At 37.7% G+C, this 27,177-nt stretch overlaps 2 protein-coding genes across 2 annotated transcripts in view; one reads left to right on the top strand and one right to left on the bottom strand.

Moving 5' to 3' along the window:
• LOC116252402 (K(+) efflux antiporter 3, chloroplastic-like) overlaps positions 1-21,684 on the top strand; it is a 32,294-nt gene extending 10,610 nt beyond the window's left edge. The window contains exons 5-19 of the mRNA XM_031626633.2: positions 6,028-6,129; positions 9,868-9,945; positions 14,150-14,218; positions 14,328-14,378; positions 15,946-16,059; positions 16,147-16,248; positions 16,331-16,465; positions 17,487-17,668; positions 17,762-17,897; positions 17,981-18,052; positions 18,150-18,251; positions 18,363-18,524; positions 20,437-20,526; positions 20,632-20,793; positions 20,860-21,684. Of these exons, the coding sequence (XP_031482493.1) occupies positions 6,028-6,129; positions 9,868-9,945; positions 14,150-14,218; positions 14,328-14,378; positions 15,946-16,059; positions 16,147-16,248; positions 16,331-16,465; positions 17,487-17,668; positions 17,762-17,897; positions 17,981-18,052; positions 18,150-18,251; positions 18,363-18,524; positions 20,437-20,526; positions 20,632-20,793; positions 20,860-21,168 (1,866 nt within the window). The 3' untranslated portion in view covers positions 21,169-21,684. The remainder of the gene's footprint in view (positions 1-6,027; positions 6,130-9,867; positions 9,946-14,149; positions 14,219-14,327; positions 14,379-15,945; positions 16,060-16,146; positions 16,249-16,330; positions 16,466-17,486; positions 17,669-17,761; positions 17,898-17,980; positions 18,053-18,149; positions 18,252-18,362; positions 18,525-20,436; positions 20,527-20,631; positions 20,794-20,859) is intronic.
• A 1,964-nt stretch (positions 21,685-23,648) lies between these two features.
• On the bottom strand, positions 23,649-25,706 carry LOC116252313 (ubiquitin-fold modifier-conjugating enzyme 1). Its single transcript, XM_031626483.2, has 3 exons — positions 25,320-25,706; positions 25,026-25,087; positions 23,649-23,929 (listed from the first exon to the last, which is right to left on the bottom strand). Exons 1-3 carry the CDS (start codon positions 25,647-25,649, stop codon positions 23,800-23,802), a joined length of 522 nt encoding a protein of 173 aa, XP_031482343.1. The 5' UTR covers positions 25,650-25,706; the 3' UTR covers positions 23,649-23,799.
• Between the last annotated feature and the right edge of the window lie 1,471 nt (positions 25,707-27,177).

The raw sequence follows: 27,177 nt of genomic DNA, 5'->3' as shown, positions 1-27,177 counted from the left end.
GGACTAAACGATGACTTCGAAAATATAAGGAGTCAGATACTTAATTCTGAAGAATCCTTCAGTATTGAAGATGTTTACTCCTGTGTTGAGGCAGAAGAACAGAGAAGTCTAGTCACTACTGGGGGAAAGAGGGATCACATATCCTATCATGAGAGGTCTGCACTTGTTAGTCGTGGTCTTGGAGGTGCTCTCAAATCTCTTCGTAAATGCACTCACTGCAAGAAGTATGGCCATACTGTGGATTTCTGTTGGGATCTTCATCCGGAAAAGAAGGGTAAGAGGGGGAGATCTTCTAGTGGGAAGATGCCTGTGTCAGAGGATACCAAATCTAGTGGAGGCAAGGCCTCTATTTCTGCTGAACAGATTCGGGAACTGAGGGCTTATTTGGGTCGGACCGATGCCAATCAGGTCCAGGCATCAGATGAGACAAAGGCTAATCATGCTTTTGCCGTTGTAGGGGATACATGTAATAACTCTTGTGTGGGGGAATGAATTGTGGACAGTGGTGCTACTCACCACATGACGGGTAACCCTAAATTGTTTCATGAGTGTAAGTTGTCTTCTAGGAGGGAACGAGTATCTCTCGCAGATGGTTCCTCTACCTCTGTGGCAGGAGAATGGAGTTGTCCTTGTTGGACAGATTTCATGTGCGAGGAGCATTACATGTCCTTCAACTTCCCTTAAATCTCTTGTCAGTTAGTAAACTTACTAAAGAGTTGAATTGTGAACTCATTTTTTCTGCAAATCGTTGTGTTTTGCAGGACTTGGTGACAGGGAAGAAGATTGGGATTAGTTTGGCGTCTGATGGCTTATATCGACTTCCTGTATGCGTGGCCACGACTCTTATGACAGCGATCAGCAAGACAGAAAAGAGAAGAGAAGATTGTCTTCAGTCCTTCTTGTATTGGCATGAACGCCTTGGGCATTTACCTTTTGGGATTTTGAAACAGTTGTTTCCCGATTTGTGTTACAATCTGAATTTGTTTTTGATTTCCTGTGATGTATGTCAGTTTGCCAAACATGTGAGGGCTTCGTACCCTATTTCTACTAGTTGTGTTAATGAAGTTTTTTCCTTGGTGCACTCAGATGTGTGGGGGCTTTCGGGAATTTATACCCGTCAAGGTTTTCAATATTTTATAACTTTTATTGATGACTTCTCTAGAACCACCTTTGTGTACTTATTAAAAGATCGTAGTGAGGTACCTCATATCATAGAGACCTTCATTCTACTTGTGCAAACTCAATATGGTGGAACTGTTAAAACTTTCCGATCAGATAATGCTCGTGAGTATATGTGTCACTCAGTTGAGGATTTCCTTCGAAAAAGGGGGATTGTTCATGAGACGTCCTGTAGTTATACTCCCCCACAAAACGGGGTGGCTGAGAGGAAGAATCGCCAGCTCCTTAATGTCACCAGGGCCCTTTTGTTTCAAAGAAATCTTCTCAAACACTATTGGGGTGATGCAGTTCTTACTAGTGCATATCTCATCAACCGCATGCCCAGTCATGTGCTGAATGGTTGGACTCCCCATTCTTTACTTCCAGGAAGTCGTCAACCTTTTCTCCTCCTCCCTTGTGTTTTTGGTTGTGTGTGTTTTATTCATGATCACAGTCCCAATGCTAAGAAACTTGATCCCCGATCTATCAAGGGTGTGTTTGTTGGGTATTCTTCTACTCAGAAAGGGTATAGGTGTCTTGATCCTACCACTGGTCGAGTTTATGTTACAAGGGATGTTACCTTCTTGGAACATGCCTCTTACTTTTGTGAGAATCCTCTTCAGGGGGAGAAGTCTGTTGTTAGGGAAGAGTATTCTCAGAGTCAAGAGATTCAATTTACAGATTTTTTGGATTACAAGAAAGAAGAACCTATCACAGTTGTCGATGTGCCTGAGAATGAGGAAGGGTGTGACACTGGAACTGAGAATGAAAGTCATCGTTTGTTTGGACAGGTCTACTCTAGACGGGGTGTTCGGACAGAGGAGGTGACTTGTGGTGCGAGGTCTACTTCCAATCCCAATGCTATTCCTTCCCTGGATGAATCAAGTCCTACCTTGAAGGCTCAAGATGGGGTTGAAAAAGAAAATGAAGAACTTCCCATTGCCCTGAGAAAGGGTGTCAGGTCATGTACTCAACACTCGATTGGTAATTTTGTATCTTATTTTAGATTGAGCAAGGATTACAAGTGTTTTGTATCTTCTCTTTCTTTGGTTGTGATTCCCAGGACCGTTGCCGAAGCTCAAAGTAATTCCAAGTGGGTTGATGCTATGAAAGAAGAAATGGAAGTCTTGAGAAGAAACATGACATGGGAAGTTGTGAAGATTCCTGAGGCGGCTCACTTGGTTGGATCTAAGTGGGTGTATACCATCAAGTACAAAGTAGATGGAAGTATTGAAAGATATAAAGCTAGTCTTGTGGCCAAGGGGTTTAGTCAAAAATATGGGATTGATTACTTGGAGACTTTCGCTCCAGTTGCGAAAATGAAGACAGTTAGAGTTGTTATGTCCCTAGCTGTGATGAAGGAGTGGAGGATGTACCAACTCGATGTTAAGAATGCTTTCCTCAATGGTGAACTCGAAGAAGAAGTGTATATGCGTATACCCTCAGGATATGAAGAACCAGAGAAATGCTGTAAGCTGAAAAAAACCTTATATGGCCTCAAGCAGTCACCCAGAGCATGGTTCGAACGTCTAAGGCGAGTGATGCAACATCATGGGTACAATCAAGGGAATGGAGACCACACTCTATTTGTGAAGAAAAAGGAGGGCAGGGTCACTCTTTTACTTGTTTATGTGGATGACATGATTGTCACAGGAGATGATGAGGAGGAGATCATCAAGTTAAAAGTGTTACTGGCTGCTGAATTTGATCTCGAGGATCTTGGCAAACTGAGTTATTTTCTTGGTATTGAGATTGCTAAGTCTAGTACTGGCCTTGTGCTAAACCAAAGGAATACACTTTAGATCTGTTGGAGGAGACTGGTAAACTGGGGTGTAGACCCGCTTCTACCCCACTGGAGACTGGACACAAGTTGAGCCTTAGAGATGGAGAGCTGCTTTGTGAAGAAGCTAAGGGAAGTCATCAACGTTTGGTTGGAAAGTTGATTTATCTCACCCTCACGAGATCAGATATTACTTTTGCAGTGAATGTACTAAGTCAATTCATGCATGCACCTACTGATGTACACCTGAAGGCTGAGGACAGAATATTGTGCTATTTGAAGAGAAATCCTAGCAAGGGACTCTTGTATGTGAAACAAAAGACTGTAGAGATCGAGGGGTATTCCGATGCAGACTGGGCAGGCTGTGTTGATACTAGACGGTCTACTACAGGGTATTGTGTCTATTTGGGAGGGAACCTTGTCGTCTGGAGGAGCAAGAGATAGGATGTGTGTTCTCGATCTAGTGCAGAGGCAGAGTATAGAGCCATTGCTATGGGAGTGTAAGAGTTACTATGACTGAAAATATTGCTGATTGATATCGGAATAGAGATTGAAGGTCCTATGAAGATGTACTGTGACAACAAGTCTGCAATCAACTTAGCCAACAACCCTGTACTTCATGACAGAACAAAGCATGTTGAGATTGATCGTCACTTCATTCATGAGAGGATTGATGCTAAGGAGTTAATCTTACCTTACATGAAGTCTGAAGACCAAACCGCTGATGTTCTGACGAAAGCTCTATCTTCGACTTCGTTTGAGAGAGATGTATCCAAGTTGGGCATGTTTGATATGTATGCCCAACTTGAGGGGGAGTGTTGAAGCATGTTAGATGGGTCTCGGGACCGGGTCTAGGTCCATACCCGATCCATCGTGTAGCCCTTGTTGGGCCTTACTTAAAGATTGTAACCCTAATTTTGAGTGTGTGAATGAAATTTTAAGAGAAAGAGAGTCTGGTTGCTAGTGGGCACCAGTTCCTCCTCATCCGTGGTTTTTTCCCTCTTGTTGAGGGGTTTTCCACGTTGCATCATGTTGCTCAGTTGATTTTTGTGTTTCTATAGAGATGATGGTGAAAACGGGTCATTTCATGGTGCTGATCTGCTCGTTATAGTAATGATGACGACGATAGTGGCAATATTGCTGATCTACTGGTTAATGTTGTCTAAATCTAGTTGGTCAATGATTTCCTTCTTCAACAACTAGTTGGTCAAGTCGTTGGCTAGTCAGTCAAGTTGGTTGAATAGTCCTCTGCCTGGGACCCAGCAATTTCCCCACAAAAGGACCAGTTGTTTCCTCAATGACTTGGTGACAAGTTGGTAGTTTGACAGCAGAGGTTAACATTGCCCAAAAATAGTGTAAATGATGATTATACTACTAAATGCATGATGCATGTTATTGGACTTGATTGTAATACCGATGGTTATGATGATGGAATTATTGTAGCATTCCTGAACTTAACATGTTCCGCTGAGTGGTGAAGTTATGTTGTAGTGATTGTAATTAGCCATGTGATGATGATACTGCTGAAAACATTGACATGTTAATAATGACATGGTTATGACTGTGATGATGAGAATCACCTACGCTATTTATTATGATGGTGGTGTAGTTAATGGTGATTGTGGTGGCAATGGCATATATCAAATGCTATTAAGTCTAAACATGTCTACCAATACAGTTTTGTCAGCATTATTGGCCCATATTAGCCGATTCGCATTGTATTGGCCCCTAGCTGATACTATGCTGATCCATACTGGTATCTGTATACTTCTTTATTTCTTAAATCAATTTAAAATATCAAACTGATTATTAAATACAAAAGGGAAACTAGGCTGATATAGACTGATATAGGCCAATGCGTGTCTGCAGATGCATAGGAGCAGTGAGCAGACTGATATGGCACTGATACTAATAATGACAACATTGGCAATATGCTCGTAGTAATGAAGTCATGTTATGATGTTAATATCATAGCTGTGGATCTTTGTGATATTCTGAAATGTTGCAATTTTTATTATCAGGAAAAAAATATAGAAGGTCAAATCTCATGATATTTTGAGAATACAGAAAAATTAGACATCTGACTATAAGTAACATTTCACTTTGGTTCAACCTTATCTGAGGATACTTTGATGAACCTATAGTAGGTTAAAAAATTTTGTTATTTTCACTGGTCTCATGATATTTGTAAGACATTCAATATGTGGTGTTTGTAAGACATTCAATATGTGCTTGTACTGGTTTAATGCTTAAACTTATCATTTACTGAATCCTTAAACGTCCATGTGGACCACATTAATCTGTGACTGCCAGCTTATGTTTAGGCAGTTAAAGCAGTGTGCGTCTTTGATATCAGATTCTTCCATAGCCAAAAAGAAATTTATTATGTTCTCTTAGGCATAATAGACACTGTTACATCCATTGTGAATTATTAAAGAAAATAATACTTTTAATTAAACATTGCAGGTCATTATCTTGCAAGCCCTGTCTTTGATGAGCTATTTTATTTATTATGCTATTTTATCTTCATGGACAGTTTATCTACATTGTAAGCTCTGCTTAAATTTAGTGATGATCGATAGTTTCAGTCAGCATTGTAAATGCCCTTTCTTTGAGGCCATTCTAACTCTAGGTTATTAAGGATACCTTTTGTTGGAAGGTTCTACTCCCTTTTCACTTTATTTTGTAATTAGCAATTGGAGTCTGGACTGTTTTCATGACTAGTTTGTAAATGGATATCAAATAGTTTTTTCTAGCCATTATAGATGCACATTGGTACATTATTAGTTCAAACATTCTTTCTTTTCTTTTAGCTTGTAAAACTCAGTGAACATCAGGGCAAGCTCTCCTGGCTTTCACATAGATACGTAATATTTTTCCCTAATATATGCACCATGTCTGGAATCTCTGGATTTGAGTCTACCTTTTCATCCAGAAATTATATACATACTGTAATTATTTCTAGATGATTTTAATTCAAGTTTTTTTTTTAATGATAATGAATTCATTTTATACAAAAAAAAAGTGCCAAATTCGTTCTTTCTCTTATCACTTTTGACGATCTAATTCTTTCTCCCTTTTTCCTACAGGTTGTTCTGTCAACACTTGCTTTCACGGCATTTGAGTTACCACCTAATGGAGCTATTGGAACAAAAATTTTGGAGTTCCTCTTTCATTCAAGATCCGATTTGGTGAGAAATATATACCTGCTATTTGGGTGTCAATGGATTTTGTGCCTTTACATGCAATTCATTATCTCATTATGAGCATCATTTTATAAAGAATTTCATGAATCCTGCTATGCAGACTCAAGAAGGTTAACATAGGAAGAGCTTATTCATGGAAATTAAAGATATTTAAATAGCATGATCGTTTATCACTTTACTTACCTGTTTATAACTTATGATAATAGATCATTCTAATTGATGTGCTTATTATTTAGCTATACTACACATCACATAGCTGTTTGTGTACCGCTGGAGTAGGCACAAGGTGACATGGCTGTTCAAGGTTTCAGAAATGGGACATGCTGGGTTGATGTTGCATCAGGGAGTTATTGTTCTGGGTCACCTTAAAAGAAGTGAGGAGGCAGGACACAGCCGTTGAAGATGACATGGTGCCCTGCTCCCATTTTATCATAACCCGGTCAATGTTTGATGCTCTCATGCCATGGTCATTGTGGAAGTAATCCAGATCCATGCCCAGTAGCCACAAAGGGACTTTGTTGAGGAATATTTGCTTTCATTATTTTCAAATTTAAGTGGCTAATCATCCTGGATTAACAATCTCTCTTAATATTATCACACCTAGGGATATTTGGTGGAATAAATACAAGTGCTTTGACAGGAAATGTAAAGGAAAAGGGGAAGAAAGTATAACTTGACGTGTTGGTAAGAACTCTGAATCTCAGGGTCTTAACAGGTGATCGATCCACTTGATTGGCAAGGCGAATGAGAACAGAGAAATAGATAAATCATGGTAACTGTAATATAAGGCCTCTTGGAAAAATAGTCTATTTGCATTTCCTAACTGGCAAAATAAAATAAGATTTGGTAAAGTAGGTAAAGTAGAATTGAGAGTGAGGCAACAAGAACTGTATACACTCGGCCATGGGGTTGAGTCTACAGGTCTTCAAGTCAAAGGAGGCCCTGATTTCCAAAAGTAGAGACTCTCTTGGCAAAACCTTGTGTTATGCATCCTTATGACAGGTTGCCTATTGGAAAAAGGGAAGAAATTGGGAATGTGGTTGTTAGAAGATCATGCTATTGTAGGATTACATCATGCACATTATTTTTCATGTTTTTTATTTTTTATTTTTCTTTTTCTTGTCTGCAGTCTGGTCAAAGCAGAATTTTGACCAGACTGGAGCTAGATGTTGGAATTGCCCAATGGCTATCTCTTCTCCAGATTACTTCTTCTATATATATTCTTCTTCTTTTTCATTTTTTGTTCTGTTTCAGCCTTTTGGCTTCTTCAACAATATTGTTATAAATTTTTAGTCCTTCTTGAGCCTTAGTGCATAAGTGTGCTTGAGTGAAGTTGTTTTAAGTGTCAGCTTTATGTGTGGATAATTCTCTCATGTGTGATTTATCCATCTTTTATGACTTGATCGTGTGTTTATTGGAGGACACTTTCACAATAGTATGCCTTAATCAACTGAAGTTGGACCGTCAAATACATGTTTAAGCCCTTCAAGTTTTCATTGATTCTGAAAAACAGCCTCCAAATCACAAAAAAAAGTCCACAATGACTTGATTAATTGCAAAAATATTCTCTGAGAAGCAGTTAGCTCGCTATACATAACAGTCACAGTCTCATAAATGCACTTGTTCGTAAGGCACAAAAAACTGAAAAATAAATATTGTTGAAGAGATGAAATGCTTAAGAAGATACTTAAAGAAAGGGGAAACTACCCTATACATACAAGAGGAGAGGCGACCAAGATCTAACCGTTTAGCAAGCAAAGATAAGAAAATAATGGAAAAATACAAAAGGAGAAAACGAAAATTACAATATATGTGTGTGTGTGTGTGTGTATCTTATGTATGTATGTATGTATGTATGTATGTATGTATGTATGTATGTAGTGCTCTTAGCCTCTTACGATCACAACATAACTTTGTTGGATCTTGATGAATACTCCCATAGCTTAGACTAACTACTTCAGCCACACAATCTCTATTGTTGTTGCGATGGCTTTTTATTTAGATTTAGTTTATGAGAGACTTTTTGTTGCTTTTTACATCTCTGTGATATCAATGAATCACTTAGGAATACACAAAACAGTGGTGCAGAGATTATTATTTGAGTCACATCCTCAATCAGTGCCAGCATATACTATCAAATTCAAAGAAGAGTATGATCACAAGAATAGTTCTCTTAATAATATTCCTTTAATGTGTCTTGGTATGCGCATGACCTCAGTCATGTGTATAGCTTTAGGATTATGTTGAAATTGACTAGCCACATATTATTAGTGATATGTTTGGTCAGGTTATGTTCAGGTAAACAAGAGCACCAACTAGTTGTCTATAAGGAGAAAAAATTTTCAGAGATACAACATCATCAGTCCTCACCTTGAACCTTCAACTTTATCACCTGTCAAGCAGACCTTCAACTTCAATAACAAAAAATTTTGAGGTAAGAACTAAGTTGTCTGCCAATAATTTGAGCCTTGCCCTGATGTATGTAAAATAGCCTTGAAACTTCAGAACAGAAAACAAGTCCAAAAAGGACTTGACTAATTACAAGAATATATTCTAAAAGAATTAGCTTACATTGTGCACAATAGGCAAATCCCACAAACACACTTGTTCACTAAGGCACGGAAAACATCAAAAATAATTCAAGAGACAAATGCTTAGAAAAGCACACATAAGGGGAAGGCCCCTATTTTTACAAGAGGAGCAAGGGCCAAGAGCTTAGTTGTTGACTGCCAGCAAAAAATAATAAAAGAACAGAAAATTACAAAAACAACCTATATATATCCACATGTATAAGAATAATATATACATAAAATAAGTATATACACATGTATTTACATGTTTTCTAAGAGATTCTACTATCATCATGTGGCTTAGAAGCTGCCTTGTTAGTTTAGTGGGACAAGATTTTGATTTGGTTCCATCTAGCCTAAGGAACAAGCCCATTGTATTTACTTATGGTTGTTGTCTGCCTTAATCAACTGGATTTGGATTGCCAAATATGTGTCTAAGCCCTCTAAGGTTTGGTTGATTCTATTATCATGCTGTAGAAAACAGGTTAGCTCGTGCCTTTAGTGAGACAAACTTTTGATTTTGAACTTTTGTTTCATTTTCATCAAGCCTGAAATGCAAACCCATTGTATTCTACTTGTGGAGTAGTCTATCAGGTGGTGAGATGCATCATGGCACATCAGTCAACTGAACATGAGGTCCTTCTTTGGACCGTCTAAGTTGATTTTGATTTGGCCTATGCTTGCAGAAGAAAAGTAGAATCATATGCAATAGATATGAGATGTTTAAAGGAATTCTTTCAGCAAGAAGCCAATGACAACCTGATGGATGCACTTGTTTTGGTGATCCAAACATGGGTCTGACTTTCACAAAACAATTATTGTTGTAGTGAATTTGGAGTCTACTCTGATATATTATATTATTTCTGACTTGCTTCCCTTATGAAGCCTTGCTTCTGCTTATGGTCATCAATGAAGATGCCTCACATCTTTAGGAACCTCAGCAATCATATTTAACAGACCTTAAGTATTTGTCAACTTAACTTTATTGCAGCACATCGATGACTTGAAATTCCTGCTACGGTATTTCTTCCATGAATATTTGTTGCTAAAGAATATTTTATTTATTTCTGTTAAAAGAATGAGCTCTAGAGGCCTGGGCAGCCAGGTGGTTCGTGATTTATGTACCACTAATTGTTTGGTTTGCAATATGCAGGTTAATATAAGAAGTGTCGATGAAGCTATAGTGATTGGTGCTGCTCTTTCTTTGTCATCTTCCGCGTTTGTTCTACAGGTGCGCACAAGTTATTAGGTCAACCACACACAAGGTCCTAACATCAGCTGCTAAATTTTATGGCATTCAAACGTCAGCTATTGTTCAATGTCTTACATGGGCATTTTGAACATTGCAATTGGTGAAACGTGTGGATGCTATATTAAGATCATTGCTATCTGCATCAACATTCATATATCTCTGTTGTATTAGAGTTCTTTGATGAGGGTTCTTTTGCCTCTTCTTTATTTTCCCAAGGTTGTTGGAGCAGTTGATACATGGGGAAGTATTACACTACAGTACTTATTAATAACTATTTTATTAAAAGCACACCTAAGTGCACCAGGGGCACCTGATTGCCTAGCCCCAGGGGTCTGGGCAGTCAGGTGGTTCGTGATACCTAGGCTGTCACTTGGGCATGCCCAGCATTTTCTTCTCTTCTTCTGCTTCTTGCTTCTTTTCTATTCTTGTTTTTGTAATTTATCTACCAATAAATAGTTAACTTGTTTCACATTGGTCCTAATGGAGTTTGGAATATATACTGTATAGTGTAGTATACATTATTTATTATACATGATACATATTAAGCAATAAATGTTACTAAATTTCTATGTTTATAATCTATATCACATGGGCACGGCTGCTGGTACAGATGTGCATGCCAGTACAGCACATTCCAGAAACCTTGGGTGTGGGGGTGCTGCGAGGGTGTATATATATTATATAAATATTTGTATTCATAGTATATATATATATATATATATATATATATATATATATATATAGTTGTTCTTAGCTTAATGTGTATTTTTTTTACTTTTATTACTTTAAATAAAGAAAGAGAGAGAGAAGAAAAAGAAAGAGGGAATTTTTTTTTAAAATGAATAGGATAGGGTGCAGTTGAGGTGCGCGTTGGAGCTGCACCACGTTCAAACCCACACCCGCGTCGTGTTGACATGGGTACTGCCCCTTTTTTGAAGAGTCCATGTGACATAGTTTATGATATTATTAATATGTCTAATATATACTTAGTCTGTACTGTTACTTCATGTGTTTAATTATATTATTTTTCCTAAAAAGTAGTTTGTTGATTGTATATATATATTTATTATAGTAAAATATATCCTTTTCTTTATGTTGCTTAATGTGCCTAGCCCTTTTGCCTAGGCTCACCTAGGTTCTAGACTCAACTAATTGCTGATGTTGAACCTAGTGCTTTTTACAACATAATTTAAGAGAAGTATAAGAAAAACAAAACATTGAAGATGCTTTGTTAGCAGATAACAAAATATTACAATAAAGGCCAAAATAATGGTAAACAGGCAAATAAGCAGCCTGTACTTGTACATGCATAAAACCTACACACAGAACATGATGTTAATGATTGAATTGTTATTAATATAATCCACTAATAGTTGAAGTGTCCAAGTTACTGCTCCAGTATATTGCTTTTACAATTTTACCACATATACTTTTGCGGCTTTGCCAAAATCTATCTCGACTGCAATTATCGCCTTGTTTTCCATATTATTTTTTTTACTTTATGCATTTGGTTGTTTCCATTTTGTTTTTTTCTTACATGTAAGAATATGTGGCCTATCTAATATTTTGCTTGTGAGAAAAAAGTTATGGTGTATGATGTCAAGCGAAGGATCTAATATTTTCTCCCTTGCCTAGTAATATATCTAAATATGCTTTAATAGCTTAAGTCCTTGGAGGTTTTATGAAATGGAATTTAGACATGTTGATTGAACTAGGTTTTCTACTATTGGTGAAGCTAAAAACATTTCAGTTTGTTGCATACTACCATGGCTCAACAGATACAAATAATAGGTAGTATGCTTTATATAAAAATCATCAGCTGCGTTAGACTGCTGTAATCCACACAAATAATAGGATCAGTGTTCCTTTGATCAATTCCTTCACCTCCAGTTCCTTCTAGGTTTTTCCCAACTTCAGAATGCATTAATGTGAAGGACTGAGGAAACGGAAAATTTCTTCAAAAAGCCTGCAGTATCTTCCCAGCCAGGTCGCTCTCATTGTTAGCTGCAATCAACAGCTCTACATGGAAACAATGTATTGGCTTCCTTATGCATTTCGTTTGCATTTAGTAAAGTACAAGTGGAAGCCCACATTCTATTCATGTAAAAGTGAGCTCTAGTTGCAGTGAAGGATTTCAAGGGAGAAGTATCAAAATTGATGTGTATTAACCTTAATGCTGGCCACAACATAAAAGAGGATCCAATTGGCACTACATAACGTGGAGCAGCAAAATGAAAACTTTCCTAGTTAAAGGGGCTATTGGTGATGGCCTTCATTACTTCAATCCAGAAAAGAACCAAGACAACTTATCTAGATTTTGATGGACATGAAATCTTATTGCTCTGGATTGAATGACAGCATGTGGAATATTTTTGGAGTATTTGTTAGCCTTATGGTCTAGAAGGCGACGACACAAGTTGCAAGATCCATCACAGGGACTGAAATGTTATCACTGCCATATCATATCGCGTATTGGTCGGGCCGACCTATATGCCGTATCGTAACGTATCGTAAAATTATTTTTTTTAATTTGTAAAAAATATTAAAAAATTATAAAAATAGAAAAAAATCAGAAAAAATCTAAAATAATCCGAAAAAACAAGTAAAAATCAGAAAAACTCAAGAAAAATGTATTTAAAGGAACATTCATCATTCATGTATATGAAGTATGAAGTATGAACTTTTGAAGTATGAATATGAACAACACATTCCAAAATAAGAAATCAAACATTTAAAGGAACATTCATCATTCACTGCATTAAGAAGCTCCATACACTGGTGCTTTACATATGCTGGCAATGGGTTCTCTTGGGAGTCATTGCAAGCAGCCACATCGCTGTGTGTACCAGCTATATGGTTTTTAAAGCGAGAGATCCCTCCTGATATGATTTGCTTACAATAATTGCAGTTAACTCTTAACCTATCTTTGGGATTCACCCTTGTACACCACTGCCATGCAGGATCCGACATTATATCTTCACAAAACAAGTAAAAACATACAAATAAATGTAGGAAATAAGAGAAATGAACGATTCGACGGCAAAAATGAGTTATTTCTTACCTTCTTGGTGTTAGAAACCAAAAAACCCTCTTTCTCCAAGCTTCCCCTGTCCCGAGACTCCCCACAACAAGAAATAAAGCTTCTTCACCGGCAAATCTTGATGCAAATAGAGAAAATCTCTTCCTCCCACGTCTCTTGCAGTGTTTAGAAACAATAGAAGAGAGAGAGAGGAGCGTAGGTTGTAAAAAAAGACGCAAAAAAGGGGCCGTCGGGCCTCTTTTTCGTTTTACTCTCGTATCGTACGATACTCGTATCGCACGATACGGGCGATACGCGTGCGATACACATGCGTATTGTGTACAAACCGTGTGTCGTATCGTTTTTGTTGATACGGACGATACGTATCGTACGATACGCGTCCGTATCGTACGATACGGATAACATTGGACTGAATAAGGCTGGAGCTACAGCAGTACTGTGGTTGTCAACAATCATGACCCTTACATGAACCCATAATGCACTATATTCTTCCCTGACAGGAGTTGGACAAACATTTTGTTTGAGGAAAAATATCAAACCTATTTGTAAAAATATTGTGAGGAACAAAGCATTGAATTTTTAAGAACAACTAAACAAGCTCCTCTTCCACCCTTGATCGGTTAGAGGAGTTTGCTATGAAGACATGTATTGCATGGCTGGCATTTCTGTGCACCATTCAATTTGTTATACAAATAGGTACATTAAGAGCATCTCTGTACATTAAAAAAATCTGAGATTTTCCCAAGGTTTTCTCAAAAGACAACTTTGCTGAAAAATACCTGAAAAAAGTCTCACCCACAGAAACCCAAGAATGATATTTGTGGCTATGATATATACATGTCTATGCATGTGTGTGTGTGTGTGTGTGTGTGTGTGTGTGTCTCTCTCTCTGCATGATTGGAAGGTTTTGTCAATTGTTAACACCATGTAAAGAAAGAATAGCTGGGCACCTGGGCTCAAGCTTTTTGCAAATGCTCTTTATGTCTTACTAGATGTTGTAATATAGATAAAACTAGTGTGTGCTAACTTATTTTTGTGTCTTACTAGATGTTGTAATATACATAAAACTAGTGTGTGCTAACTTATCTTCGTCAAATCAAAGCCTGCATGGCTGCCTTGTAGCTCACCAAGGATGTCTTATAGATACTTGCAGAGAAAGGAGAGCTGCCTACTAGATTTGGTTCTGCTACTCTTGGGATTCTCTTACTTCAGGTTTGCACTTGTGATCTATGTGAAGATGTTAGACATTTCATCCTTTGATTTATGTCAAAAGTAACATCTGCCACTATTGTGGTCACCATTGCATGCTTGCTGTTTTCAGGACATTGCTGTTGTCCCTCTCCTGGTTATACTTCCAGTGCTGGAGAGCCAGGTACATTATAATTATTTTCCAGAACAAATATGTTGCTGCTGCAGCACAAAAATTAAGCAGCTAATGACCTCATCATGTGCAGATGTCTTGGCTACGTCGAACAGATTTCCATTTTAATTCCTGTATCACGTCCTCTTTTAAATCCGTCATGTTGTAAATTTTGTGAAGTTGCCAAATCCAAATCCTTTGATGCTGGATCCATGTGATTCGCACATTGCATTCTTATATATATATATATATATATATATATATATATACAGGGAATTGATTCAACCAGTCCCATTCTGGGATTGGTTTTACTCATTAACCATACAAGCAGGCGTATACAAACACAAACAAAAACACACACACACACACACACACACACACACACACATAGAGATATGCATGTTCCATTGTAAATTTCACAAAGCTGCTGAAGTCTGGATCCTGCTGCTGCATCCATGTGACATAAACTTGAGATGCATCAGTATTTATCCAGTTCATTTCAAGCACCTATTCCATTCTTAGACCGGAGTTCATTACTTGTAATAGTTTAGCCTCAGTTTTTCATTAAAAAAACATGGAAATCAAGCTTGAGGAAGTTGTCAGAAATAAAGGAAAGGATTGTTGGGATCTCTCTCTGTTTTTATTTACTTATTTATGTATCTGCTTCACTCAGCAATGGCAAGATGATGATGTCATTGCTATATGATATTCTCACAGCATATTTACTCAGACCCCATATTGTGTCATTTGGTCTTGCTACTTGCTAGCATGGTCATGACCTAAGTCACACGGGTGCGGGTGCGATACGGGTGTGGGGAAACGGGTGCGGACACTGCAATTTTCACAATTGTGGGATACGCGGACACGGCAAATATTATATTCTAAAAAATGATAAAATGAAAAAAGAACATTAAAAATCATAAAAGATGCAAAAAACATATAAGTTTGTGCAAGTTTATACAAGTTTATGCATGAAGATAATGTTTTTTAAATTCCAAAATCTCTGTTTTCCCAAAGAATCTCATGTTGGTCTAAGTTCTAAACTGAATTTGGAATTTAGAAAGACCTGTAGGAGTGTCGACACAGGTGCGCGGCCTATTTTTAAGTGTCCGTGTGACATAGGTCATAATGTGTTGGCGGTTTGACACAAATTCTTTTCTATTATACTATCACACGTCATAGATGAATCAAAATGATCAAACTGTGCTAGTTTTTAAATTGGTAAAGAACAATTTTTGTAATTTTTTAATTAAAAATCAAATTGAAAATATTAGAAAAATTAAGAAAATAAAGTGTGACATGTGGGACCCTTGAATCAAGAGTTCAATTGAACAAACTTTCTACCAATTCGATTCTAGTCAGCCGATTCTGGCAGCTATCCCTCTTTCAGCAATGCTGGCATGCAGAAGATAAAGTATTGAAAGTATCATATACATATTATCTTAGTACACTAACTCACACAGGTTCTGGAAACAAATATTTGTTTTTAGGACTTTCTGTGCCCAGTTTATGTTCCACCTTGCCATTCTTTTGGTTAGCAATAGCCTGACCTTTGCAAGTGGCACTGACAATTTTGCAGAATTTAGTACAAGAAAGTATCTGGCCCATGTTAGCGGCAGAGAGCCTGAAAGCTTTAGGGGGACTTGGCTTGCTCTCTTTGGGAGGGAAATACCTACTTCGGCGTATTTTTGAGGTTGGTTTTGTCGGATATGAAGCGCATTTCTTCCATTACATGTATCACATGCTTTCATAATACATGAAAAGAATGGATTAAGTACAGGTTGTTGCAGAATCAAGGAGTTCAGAAGCTTTTGTTGCTGTTTGTCTCCTCACTGTAGCAGGCACCTCGCTTCTTACTCAAATGTTGGGCTTTAGTGACACGGTTTGGTCTAATATTCACACTGAGTAGTTTAATTACCATCCATTGTAATAGTTTGCCTCAACAACTGAATTGACTTTTGTAGCTAGGAGCATTTCTGGCTGGTGCATTATTAGCAGAGACAAATTTCCGCACACAGATTGAAGCAGACATTAGACCTTTCAGAGGACTACTACTTGGGTTATTTTTTATAACAACAGGGACTTCCATTGATATGCAGGTACTCTAGAAGTTTCTTATGTTTTAAAAGCACCTAATTATTTGCATGTATATTTCTACTATCAAGTGTGGAAAATGGTAGAAGAGAAAGAAAAATGCTTTGTTATCATGTAGGTCTATGTTTATAATGTGTACCTCTTAGGGTACTTATGGTAGAGAGAAACGAAAATTGCTTTGTTTCTCATGTAGATCTATGTTTATACCTCTTAGGGTGCATATGGAAGTTGAAAATTGAAAATTTTTTTCATAAGAATGTGATAGTTTCTAAGAATTTAGATCCCAAATATGGTATGACTATTAACGAGCAATATACTGAAATGTTAATTTTTCCTACAAATGCTCAACAAAGCAAGAAAGATTGCACACTCCAGTAAGAGATTTGTTTAAGAAAAAACTAATGTGCATTCTTCTTACCCAAAAATATGAAATTTTGATTAAGAAATCATCAAATAAGAAATGAATTGCATTCCTTTTTCTCACCCCAGATGCAAAAGAAAATATTTCACATTATAAATCTTAAATTATTGTTTTCTAGAAGGTATGTCTTAGTGTAGCATAAGATCATGAATAGCCTCATTAACTCAGTTTAAACCCATTCCCCATCTTTATATATATCTATATAGGAATGGCAGGATTTAAGCAAAAGAAGAGTATGTTCATTATTCACATTCATAAAATATAAACTAAAAACTAATAAACAAAGTTACCAAAAATAAACAAAGGATTTCACAACTATCATTTTGCCATATTCATGCAGCGCCCATTACCTGCACCCATATCCAGTCGTATTGACATGGTTGTGTGTGTGATATTGTCTAGCAAACCATTCGTGAGACACTAGATTTTGAAATCTGACTCATTTTATTTGCTTGTAGATACACAGATACACATGACATTGAAATACATGGGATACCTCTTACATTGTTAAATTCCCATCATAATTGTTTTCTGCTGCCTACATTTAAATTATTTCTACGGATTATTCTCAAGTTTCCTATAACCACATTGTCTGTTGCTTTCAGCTTCTTTTCCGGGAGTGGCCAAATGTACTGTCTCTCCTAGGTGGTCTCATTGTAATCAAGACACTGATAATAACTGCGATAGGGCCCCGTGTCGGGCTGTCTTTGCAAGAAAGTGTGAGAATAGGACTGCTTCTATCTCAGGGAGGAGAATTTGGATTCGTTGTATTTTCTCTAGCCAACAGGTTAGTTGCGAAGTTCATCCATGCAATATTCATGCCTTCTTTTGTTTTCTCATATACCATGCTTTAAGATGATCATTGTTCCCTCCATTGCAGGCTTGGGGTATTGCCACTTGAGCTGAATAAGTTGCTTATCATTGTTGTCGTTTTATCCATGGCATTAACTCCATTTCTCAATGAACTTGGGAGGACTGCTGCTGGCATAATCGAGGAGAAGATGAAAGGGCAGGAAGTATGTGGAACAATTTGTGCACGTTTTCCTTTGGTTTGATTTGTAGATTAATGAAAATTATACATGACTATACATGTTTGCAGAAAGTTGCAGATTCGGTGAACTTTGATGCCACTGATCCTGTTGTCATTGTGGGCTTTGGACAGATGGGCCAGGTTACATAATCTTTTATCTGGCATTTTCTTGCATTGATAGAAGTCACACATGATTTTATGCTTCAATCATTTTTTATTATATTCTTCCTAACTGCAGGTCCTTGCCAATTTCTTATCAACTCCACTGGCCTCAGGTCTGGAGAGTAATATCATGGGTTGGCCATATGTGGCATTTGATATTGACCCCAAGGTTGTGAAGGTCAGTGGGACAACATTTGTTTATAGAACTAAGCTTTAGTTTCTATCAGGTGAATTTCACCAACTTTTCGTTATGTCTTTGTCATACAATTACATCCTTCCTGCTTATCAGGCAGCTAGAAAACTTGGCTTTCCAGTTCTTTATGGGGATGGCTCTAGACCTGCAGTTCTGCAATCAGCTGGAATTTCTTCGCCAAAAGCTGTGATGGTTATGTATACAGGGAGAAGTAGAACAGTTGAATCAGTACAAAGAATTCGGCTTGCTTTCCCATCGGTAGAATAGTTTAACAGCTTATTTCCAATCTTCAGCTTTTATTCTTCATCTTTGTCATTATGTTATTTTTTGAGGTTGGAACTTGGAAGCACTGTGTGGTCGATGAATTTGAAGAAAGAACACAAGCAATGGAATTTGCAAACTGCATGCATATAAGCATGTCTACATCTGTGCACTGGTTTTCTGAAACGAGCCCATTGCTTCGTTGATATATAGCAATAGGTCTTGGCGTAACCATGATTTCTCTCCTTTTCTTTATCTGCAATGAATGCTAAAGAGAGCATTCTATGTAGAGACTAGAGAGAAAAAGGGAGAGCGTTAATGCTGGAGTCCTTGACATGTTTGTAAAAGTCAGAATCTAGTTATTCTCTCTCTCCTTCTTTGTTTTTGTATATATTGTAAAAATGTAAACTACATTTTGACTTCTTAACAACCTTGTTCATGTATGTCTCCTTCATGGAATATTGTCTTTTAGTTTTAGCATTTAACAAGGAGAGAAACAGAAAGGTGGTCTATTGCAGTGTCACAAAAAACAAATTTTTTTCGAAAAAAAATGTGATAAATAAAATTGCCATTTGAAACTTAAAAAACGCATTTTTTTGAAAAAAATGTTAAAAACGAAAAAAACGTATTTTTTTGTGTTTTTCCCTTTTTTCAATTTTTTTTAATGCCAAACAGTTTTTTTTTATTTTCTATTCTTTTATTTGTTGTAACTTGTAAATCTACTTATTTTTTTGATGCTTGTGTTATTAGTTTATCACTTATTTTATTTTCCTCTCATTGTTAGTTTTTTTTAATTTTTTAAAATTTACCATATTTTCCCTTTTTTTTCATGCTCGCCGTATTATACCTGAGAAAAACCTTCGTTCCAAAACGTTATTCGTGACTATGGTCTATTGTAATGACTATAATTGGAACAAATGAGTTCTGTAATAATTGTGTGATTAGCATCATTTTTTTACTTCTATAGGTCACTGAACTAATAAATTTGTTCCTTTGAACCATATTTGGGAACCATCATCTTAAGCACTAAAGTACTGTTAGTAACTTAGCAGGTGACTATTCTTTCTTCAACATTAGGCTGTTGAGGAAGGTTAGGATATCTGATCGGACTGAAGACGACACTCATGGAGCACGTTTTGATCATAATAAATATCTTAATAATTCTTGATCTTGATTATCAACAATTTTCAATTCCTTGAACTAGTTTGATGTTGGATTTTGATATGCTTCCTGCAGGTAGACTTGAGCAGTTATCTTGTGAAGTAGAGATAATCTGGAATGGGCACAATACATAAAGGAAGCTAGAAACTGTTAATAGGTTCATTTGAAATAGCAAGTTAGAAAGAAATTATTAAAAGTTAGCTAAACAAAAAAAGAAAAAAAATTGTATTTTCTTGTTTCCTTCTGGAAAACATATCAGGTTCTTGTGAAGAATCAAAAGCCATGAAAGTTTAACGTGTCAAGCTATTTCTATTGCTATCTGATTATTTTTCTGCATCTTTCGTACAATGCACTAGTTTTTGTCTATTGTTTCATGTCAAGCTACGGACTTGTGTATTTGATTATTAGGAATGTGACAGCAAATGGCTAGGGGCAAGCATAAAAAAGACTTATATTTTAATTTTCAATATTATCAGTAAATTATTAGGATATAAATGGCATTGAATATGAATGTGGCTGCATCGTTCTAGATGCGACACTTCTGTTGACACAGCCAATGTTTGTGTGGGTACGCATACCCTTAATCAAATGAAGTTTTCTGTCATTATACCAGAATTTTAGTTTAGTTTTGTGTTATTTTAGTAGGACAAGAATATGCTTATGTCATGTAGGAATTTCCTCACAACATGATTAGCTAATGCTTATAAAACACACTTGCAAATGCTCATGAAGTGACAGTTAAACACAGATTCCAGTATATGCTAGAGCTCAGGACCTTGGACATCTCCTGGAGCTAAAGAAAGCTGGTGCAACGGATGCAATTCTTGAAAATGCGGAGGTTTCTTAGTAGTATCTTTAATAATTTCTGTTTCCTATTTCTATCACATTAATCTTTATAATTAAATTCGCTACTTATCGACTGAATAGAATATTTCACTTGCAGACCAGCCTTCAGCTTGGTTCAAAGCTTTTGAAAGGACTTGGTGCCATGTCAGATGATGTAAGCTTCTTGAGTCAGCTTGTGAGGGAATCAATGGAGCTGCAAGCCCAAGAAGCACTTGAGAGAAATGACACACGAGAGTATGAAGTATTGAAGCCATTGCAGGTTTGCTCTCATTCACCATTTTCTTCAGTGCGCTTGAATCATGAATAACTTGCTCGACATTCTCAGGTCAGAGTATATGATATGGTGGATAAGCGGTCAGTCAATTTGCCAAATACAAGAGATGGTGGAAATGAAATGCTCAACCGCTCAGAGGTTAACCATGTCCCTGAGTTACGTGATGGCCATTCTGGCGACCATAACGGTGATGCAGGAGGTGATACTTCAACAAGCAGTTCAGAATATGAACTTGAGAAAGGTGTCAAATGGTGCGAATTGGATTCAGATCTCGGACTTATTGAGGATACTCACGTTGAAAATGAAAAGGATGAGGTTGACTGTACAATACCCTGTATAACTCCTGCCGATGGTTCGTAGACTACTTTCTGGATCAAGTGTAGCTATTCAGCTTCTAGCTAGCATGTTAAATTGGTTGCCAGCAGTCAATTTTCCCTACATTTGGAAGCAATTGGTTGCTTGAGTTTCAAATTTTGGCTCATGAGATCACGAATGGGGAAGGTAAAGGAGGTTTTTTGGCATCTCAATTACTCGCAATTCAAGCAGATCCTTTGGTGGCTTCTTTTTCCAGCTTAAGATTACGGATAATAGTCATATATCCCAGTCGTGGGTGTAACAAGTGAAAATTTCCTTGTATCTGCCATAGCAATAAGGCCAGCTCGTGTATATTTTATTGTATAAATATTTATTTTTTTTCCTGGTCTCTACTGCCTAGTGGCATTGTTATTTTAATAATATGTTCTTTTAGGAAATCTTGTACGGTGCCGTCCTGTTCTTTTCCATTTTTTTTTTTTGGTGCATCTAGGATTAGTTACAGACAGTAGCTTAACTGCTGACAATGTTCAAAACATGCAAAATGAAGATGTCTTTTGCTTCCTCCGTTTCATAAAGTTTCCTGTCAAAGTATTGTCATATTTTGCGATCAAATTTTCAGATTCTCTTAGATGTGTAACAAACAACGAAAGCAAAACAAGTGTGACCTAATGCAACCAGAACTAATCAATTTCTATTTTCCAGAGTCATGCCATTTTTATGGCGAAATCCAGTCTCAGCTCTCCTCAATGATTCTTTTTAAGAATGAATTTAATCTTCTCCGTTGAGACGTAACAAGTCCCATGATGTGATTTTCACTCCTGATAGGACCTCGACTCCTCCTAGGAGGCAATTTTCATTGATCGAAAGAAATGCATTTCAACATGATTTTAGATTCTCTCGAAAGGCAAAAAGGCCAAAGATCGATAGATTCCAGACGGTGGCTGCAGCTCCAGATCCCTAGTTTGGCAGTACATCTGCCACCTTCAATCTCAGCATCTCTGAGCCATCCGCACCTCTTGCTTAGGAGATGAACTCTGTTCGACAGCTTCAGAACAGATCGGTACAAAAGAAAATTAGAAAGCTTACGAATTGGAACCCCCGACCTGGAAGAAGCCAGGATGCCGAGCAAGTCCTTTACTTTGTTCCGGGTCTTAATGTATGTGCATGTTGTTCGTATCCTTGTCTGCAACAGCAATATGTCTAAACATGCAAATGTTTATGGATGGATTTGTCAACGAAAACCACCTCAGATTGCTGATTGTGAAACCACGTATCCTGAGATATTTCACAAAGTTCAAAGCAAGAAAAAAAAAAAAAAAAACTAATGAGTGATATTTCATTAGATTTTGCGTTGTTCTGCCAAATCAGTCACTCCAGATCTTTGCTCTCCGCCCAGACGTGACGAAAGAAGCCGTATTACTTGCGGACTCACTAAAAATAATTCTGATCAAATTTAAAGCCTAAATGAGATCCTTCGACTAAAAATCTTACGGAAGTCTCATCCTGCAACGAGCTCCCGAACTCCTCGCGAGTTTCATATTTACACATCCAACTTGGGAGTTGGGACATTCATGTTGCACCTCACACCACCAAGTTAGCTACCTAAGTACATGTGACTGCACTGCTTCAGCCATAACATTCGCAGAAAGAAACGTTCTCACCAATGGTTCCACTTTGAGAAGCAGAATATGAAGATACATCCAGAAAGCCATGCATTTCTCGCATCAAATTTCAAGCACTAATCCTCAATGATGGGAGCAAACGTCACAAATAAGAAAATGGAACATTACACACTAGGGTCTGTTTCGCCAAACTTTTCACGAAGAAAATTGGCCAGAGACCGACTTTTCCAGGAGGGGTGACGTCACATCTATTGGGTAAGCAAAACAAATTTTTGACAGGCATCCTCAAGGAATTCTAATCCAATAGACAAACAGAAAGAATGAAAACAAATGGAACCATCCATAGGATCTCTTGTTGGGTATATTTTTAATAAACTCAAGGCATGCCCAAAGAAGTAGTTGACATGGGAAGGAAGTAACAGCAAAATCTGGTGACAAAGTTCATCAGATCTCTGGCATACAAACATGAAGCAACAACTGCATTTTAAAGTTTTTTACATCAAGACAAAATTGAGCAAAAATATTTAAATGATGGAAGGTGTTGGAAGAATGTGCAAAAGAAAAGCAAGGTAAGGTCTCTATGGAGGAATGGTCACGAAGAGTTCGGATCCTTGAGGGCTAGTACAGGCATTGAGCAGAGAACTATAATCTTTTTTAAAGTATCTTTATGGAACTTAATCAAATGCCAAGAGAAGGGTTAAAAAAGATAATTTCATTGTAAATGGATGGGCCACTGTTGCAAGATGACATAACCTCTAACAAGGAGTACTTAAAGAAATTGGAAGCACACTAGCATCCAGAGCTGAAGTCGAACCAAAACAGAGAGGGATACCATTTGAACAGCTCCTAAAAAATAACCACTATTAATTCAAAGCAGCCAACCAAGGAAAAGAAAAAGATCAATGAAACTATGAAAGCCTTAAACATAAGTATAGCATACCAAATTTAAACTGTTTATGGTACATTAGAGGATCTGTTTGATGATGGCATCCAAATTGGTTTTATTCAATTTTTGACATAAAAATTGAGATGACTAATTGGGAAATACAACAGTCTAAGCAGCGATGGAAGGAGCTGTATCATCCTTGTGTTTTACCATGCCAGTCTCAACAAGGTTAGGGACCTCAGCTGCGAGCCAAGGAGCAAGACCCAAGCAGAGAGCATGCGCAATTCCAAACCTTGGGCTGCAAAAGACATGCACACCTAAGTTAAAAAAAGAGAAGGGTCCCAATCTTTACCCGTAACTAGGAGTTCCTCCTTACAACTAGAACAATTACTGTTATTGCTTCAAATAGGACCATGGAGAGGAGAACCAAGCAATAGAACAAGCTGAGGGACAAAAAACAACATTCATTATGTTGACTTAAAATCTTTCCATCAAAAAATTATTTGGATTCTTGTCGGAGACAGTAGGACAATAAAAACAGAAGTTTTTGGGAGAAAAAACATTTAAGCAAACATAGTTGTTAAGCATTGCATCTTAGCACCAATTGGTTCAGCATGATAGAACATCGTTTGTTAGTTGTCATCATTCTCATTACAGGCTCAGATAGGTATAGAGAGATTATTATACATCATCCTCTGTAAGCAATGCTTTCGGCACACTTATGATGACCTGAGCAGATTCTTAAGGTGCTGGTTACAGCCATTAGTTGTTGTTTGAGGCTTTGAGCAACTTTCTCAAACCAGCTTAACCGGTCATCTTAGAGAACCTCATAGCCGGCGTAACATTTTATCACAGAACCTACTTCTAAAAGACACTTGTTCACAACCAAAGTCACGGACAATCAAGTAAACTCCCTAAATTTTCTATTTGCCAAAACATAGAATTTTGATGTAGAAGTTAAAACCCACTAAATCCTCTTCCCCATACGCTTACCAGATCAATGGTGTTACACCGGGATCCACCATGAAGATCAACCGATCCTCTCTTAATCTTACCAAAAGCATAATGAAGAAAACCATGTAGCTTCCATAAATATGAGAAAACCACATTAAACAATCGAAAGCAACAACATGGAATCTATGCAATTCCAAAAACTCCTGACAGAAAGAGAAGCATCCGCTTCTTCTAAATTCCCCTCCTGGGTATACATCAGTTCAGGATGATTAACCAAAGGAGAGATTTTCATTCCACCAAATCCCCCACTCTTTTTCACGCCAAATAGTCAAATTTCAAACCCATGATACCAAACGAACCAAAAACGGTAAATCCAGTAAGAAGGCTAAATTAAACAACGACTACCAGAATGTGAAACAGGAGAAGGGAAAGACGATTACCAATTTTTCGCCCACAGCGGCTTGAAATGCACAGTAAGACAAATCTTCCCTCCTCGATACATCTGCAGCAAAGGAAACAAGCGAAATTCAAAAAAAAAAAGGAAAAACATGACCAAACAGAAGAAGAAATTAGGAAACAGAAAGAAAGAAATAAGTGAAATCCAAACACAAGGAAGAAAAAATTATCAAATAAAAGAAGAAGATTAAGAAAGAAAGAACGAACGAACGAACGAATGAATGAATGAAAGAAAGAAAGAACGAATGAACGAGACGAATGGGGTATCGAAGGTTAACCTTGGCAGTTTTGCCGTCGAGCTGGGGAAGCTCAATCTCGGGGGCGGTGGCTGGGTAAGTGACGGGGATGTCAAACTGGAGGTCAAACTCGTACTTGAGGAGATTGTGAACGTACCAGCACTTGCCGGTCCAGCGAGTTCCGTCGGGGCTGCCGGTGATCCTGAACCAGTCGTTGTCGTTGGACTTGTTCATGGTCATGTAGGCGATGAGGGCCTTGTACTCCTCCTTCAGCCGCTCCGTCCACGCCGCCCCGTCCCTCGGCCCCGCCTTCACCGTCAGCAGCGGTATCTTCGTCAGCGTCGTCTTCGTCTTCGTATCCCACCCCTCCATCTCCTCTCCCTCTCCCCCCTCCCTCTCTCTCTCTCTCTCTCTCTCTCGGCCGGCGACGCGTTGCAGAAGACAAAGAATCACAGATGTCAAAAGAAAATAGACTTAAATGCTTATGCCATGTTAATATTTTCGGTTCGGTTTCGCCTGGTTTTGGACAACCCGACGGAGCTTTACAACAAGTGCGTGAAGGTCACGCAGAAACCGTCAATGGTCGAATATTTCGCAAAAGGACCCTTAATTTTTTAAGGACAACAAGATACACGATAACAGGCAAAATGGGAATTTTTGAAATTCCGAACAATTTTTTATTGCAATTGTAAAATTTACGTGATTTTTGAGTGGCTATTGTTTGGAACGTGTGTGTGGGTATATATATATATATAATTTTTACTGTCAAGCATAAGAAAATATACGTTTTCTGTATTTAATTTTTAAGTAAAAGATGTACTTGTTACTTGCATAAAAGATCATTGATCACTAGTTTCATAATAATTCAAAGGGTTCCACAAAAAGTAGAGAGTATTTGTCATTTCACCATCACAGGTAAAATATGGCAACCCGCAAATGTTGTTTTTCATTTTTTACGTATGACAGTAGAAGAATGACATAACAAATAACCTGCTCTATCAAAAGTTTCAACCTCACACTAATTATGAAAAAAAATAAAATACGGAACTCTTGTTGAGATTATATTAAGATTGATCCAACCAAATAGGAAAAAAAGAAGCTTAACTAAATATCATGCATATCAGTTGCAGATTGAATGCGGCCCACAAACAATATAAAACTTACGCAGCCAAAGTTGTTTTAACCTACCAAAGAATGAACGAATTGAATCAATTGGACTCTCAGAATGCTGAATACCTCTTCCTCAACGCCATTTGTTAGGCACGGAAAACGAGCCTCGGATGAAAGCCCATTGAATGTGTGTGGTGCGCAAGCCTTGAAGGAACGAACCAGTTAAAACAAGAGCATATCACCTTCAGCTTGAATTTTGGTTTGACACTAAGTGGGTCAGCTTCCATTGATCTATTTCCATCAGAACTTGAACCAACAAACACCTTCAAAGCATAATGTTACACTGTAAGACGAAACTCAACACTTTGACAGCCTCGCTTCTGCTTGTACTTTTTTGTCCTCTTAAGGTGCTTGACGGTGATCGACCAGGATATTGCTAAGGTCCAGAATGACTGCTTTCTCTGGTTTAACCATGGCTAATTCAAAGAGCTTCATGGGAGATAACTAGGCTTGGCAGTCATTATCTCATATGGAATCCCCACCACCAGCCCTAAATGAACAGTAACACTGGGTTCAAAGGGGTGTAGCTTAGCGGATCAAGCTGGCAAGTCACTGTCAGTTTCTGTGGACACTACTCTTCCATGCTGCAAATAATGGTAGTGCGACATAGTTGACAGTGTACCACAAACTCACTTGAAGCAGCACTAAACTCTGAAGATAGAAGGAAAGGGAGGAAGGATTCGGTCTCCCAATCACCCAAATGGTAATACCGGCTATACAGCTTTTGTAT

The sequence above is a fragment of the Nymphaea colorata genome, chromosome 4, assembly GCF_008831285.2.
Source record: "Nymphaea colorata isolate Beijing-Zhang1983 chromosome 4, ASM883128v2, whole genome shotgun sequence".
NCBI lineage: Eukaryota > Viridiplantae > Streptophyta > Magnoliopsida > Nymphaeales > Nymphaeaceae > Nymphaea > Nymphaea colorata.
Note: the sequence above shows the minus strand (reverse complement) of the source record. Positions and strands in the feature narration are given on the sequence as shown.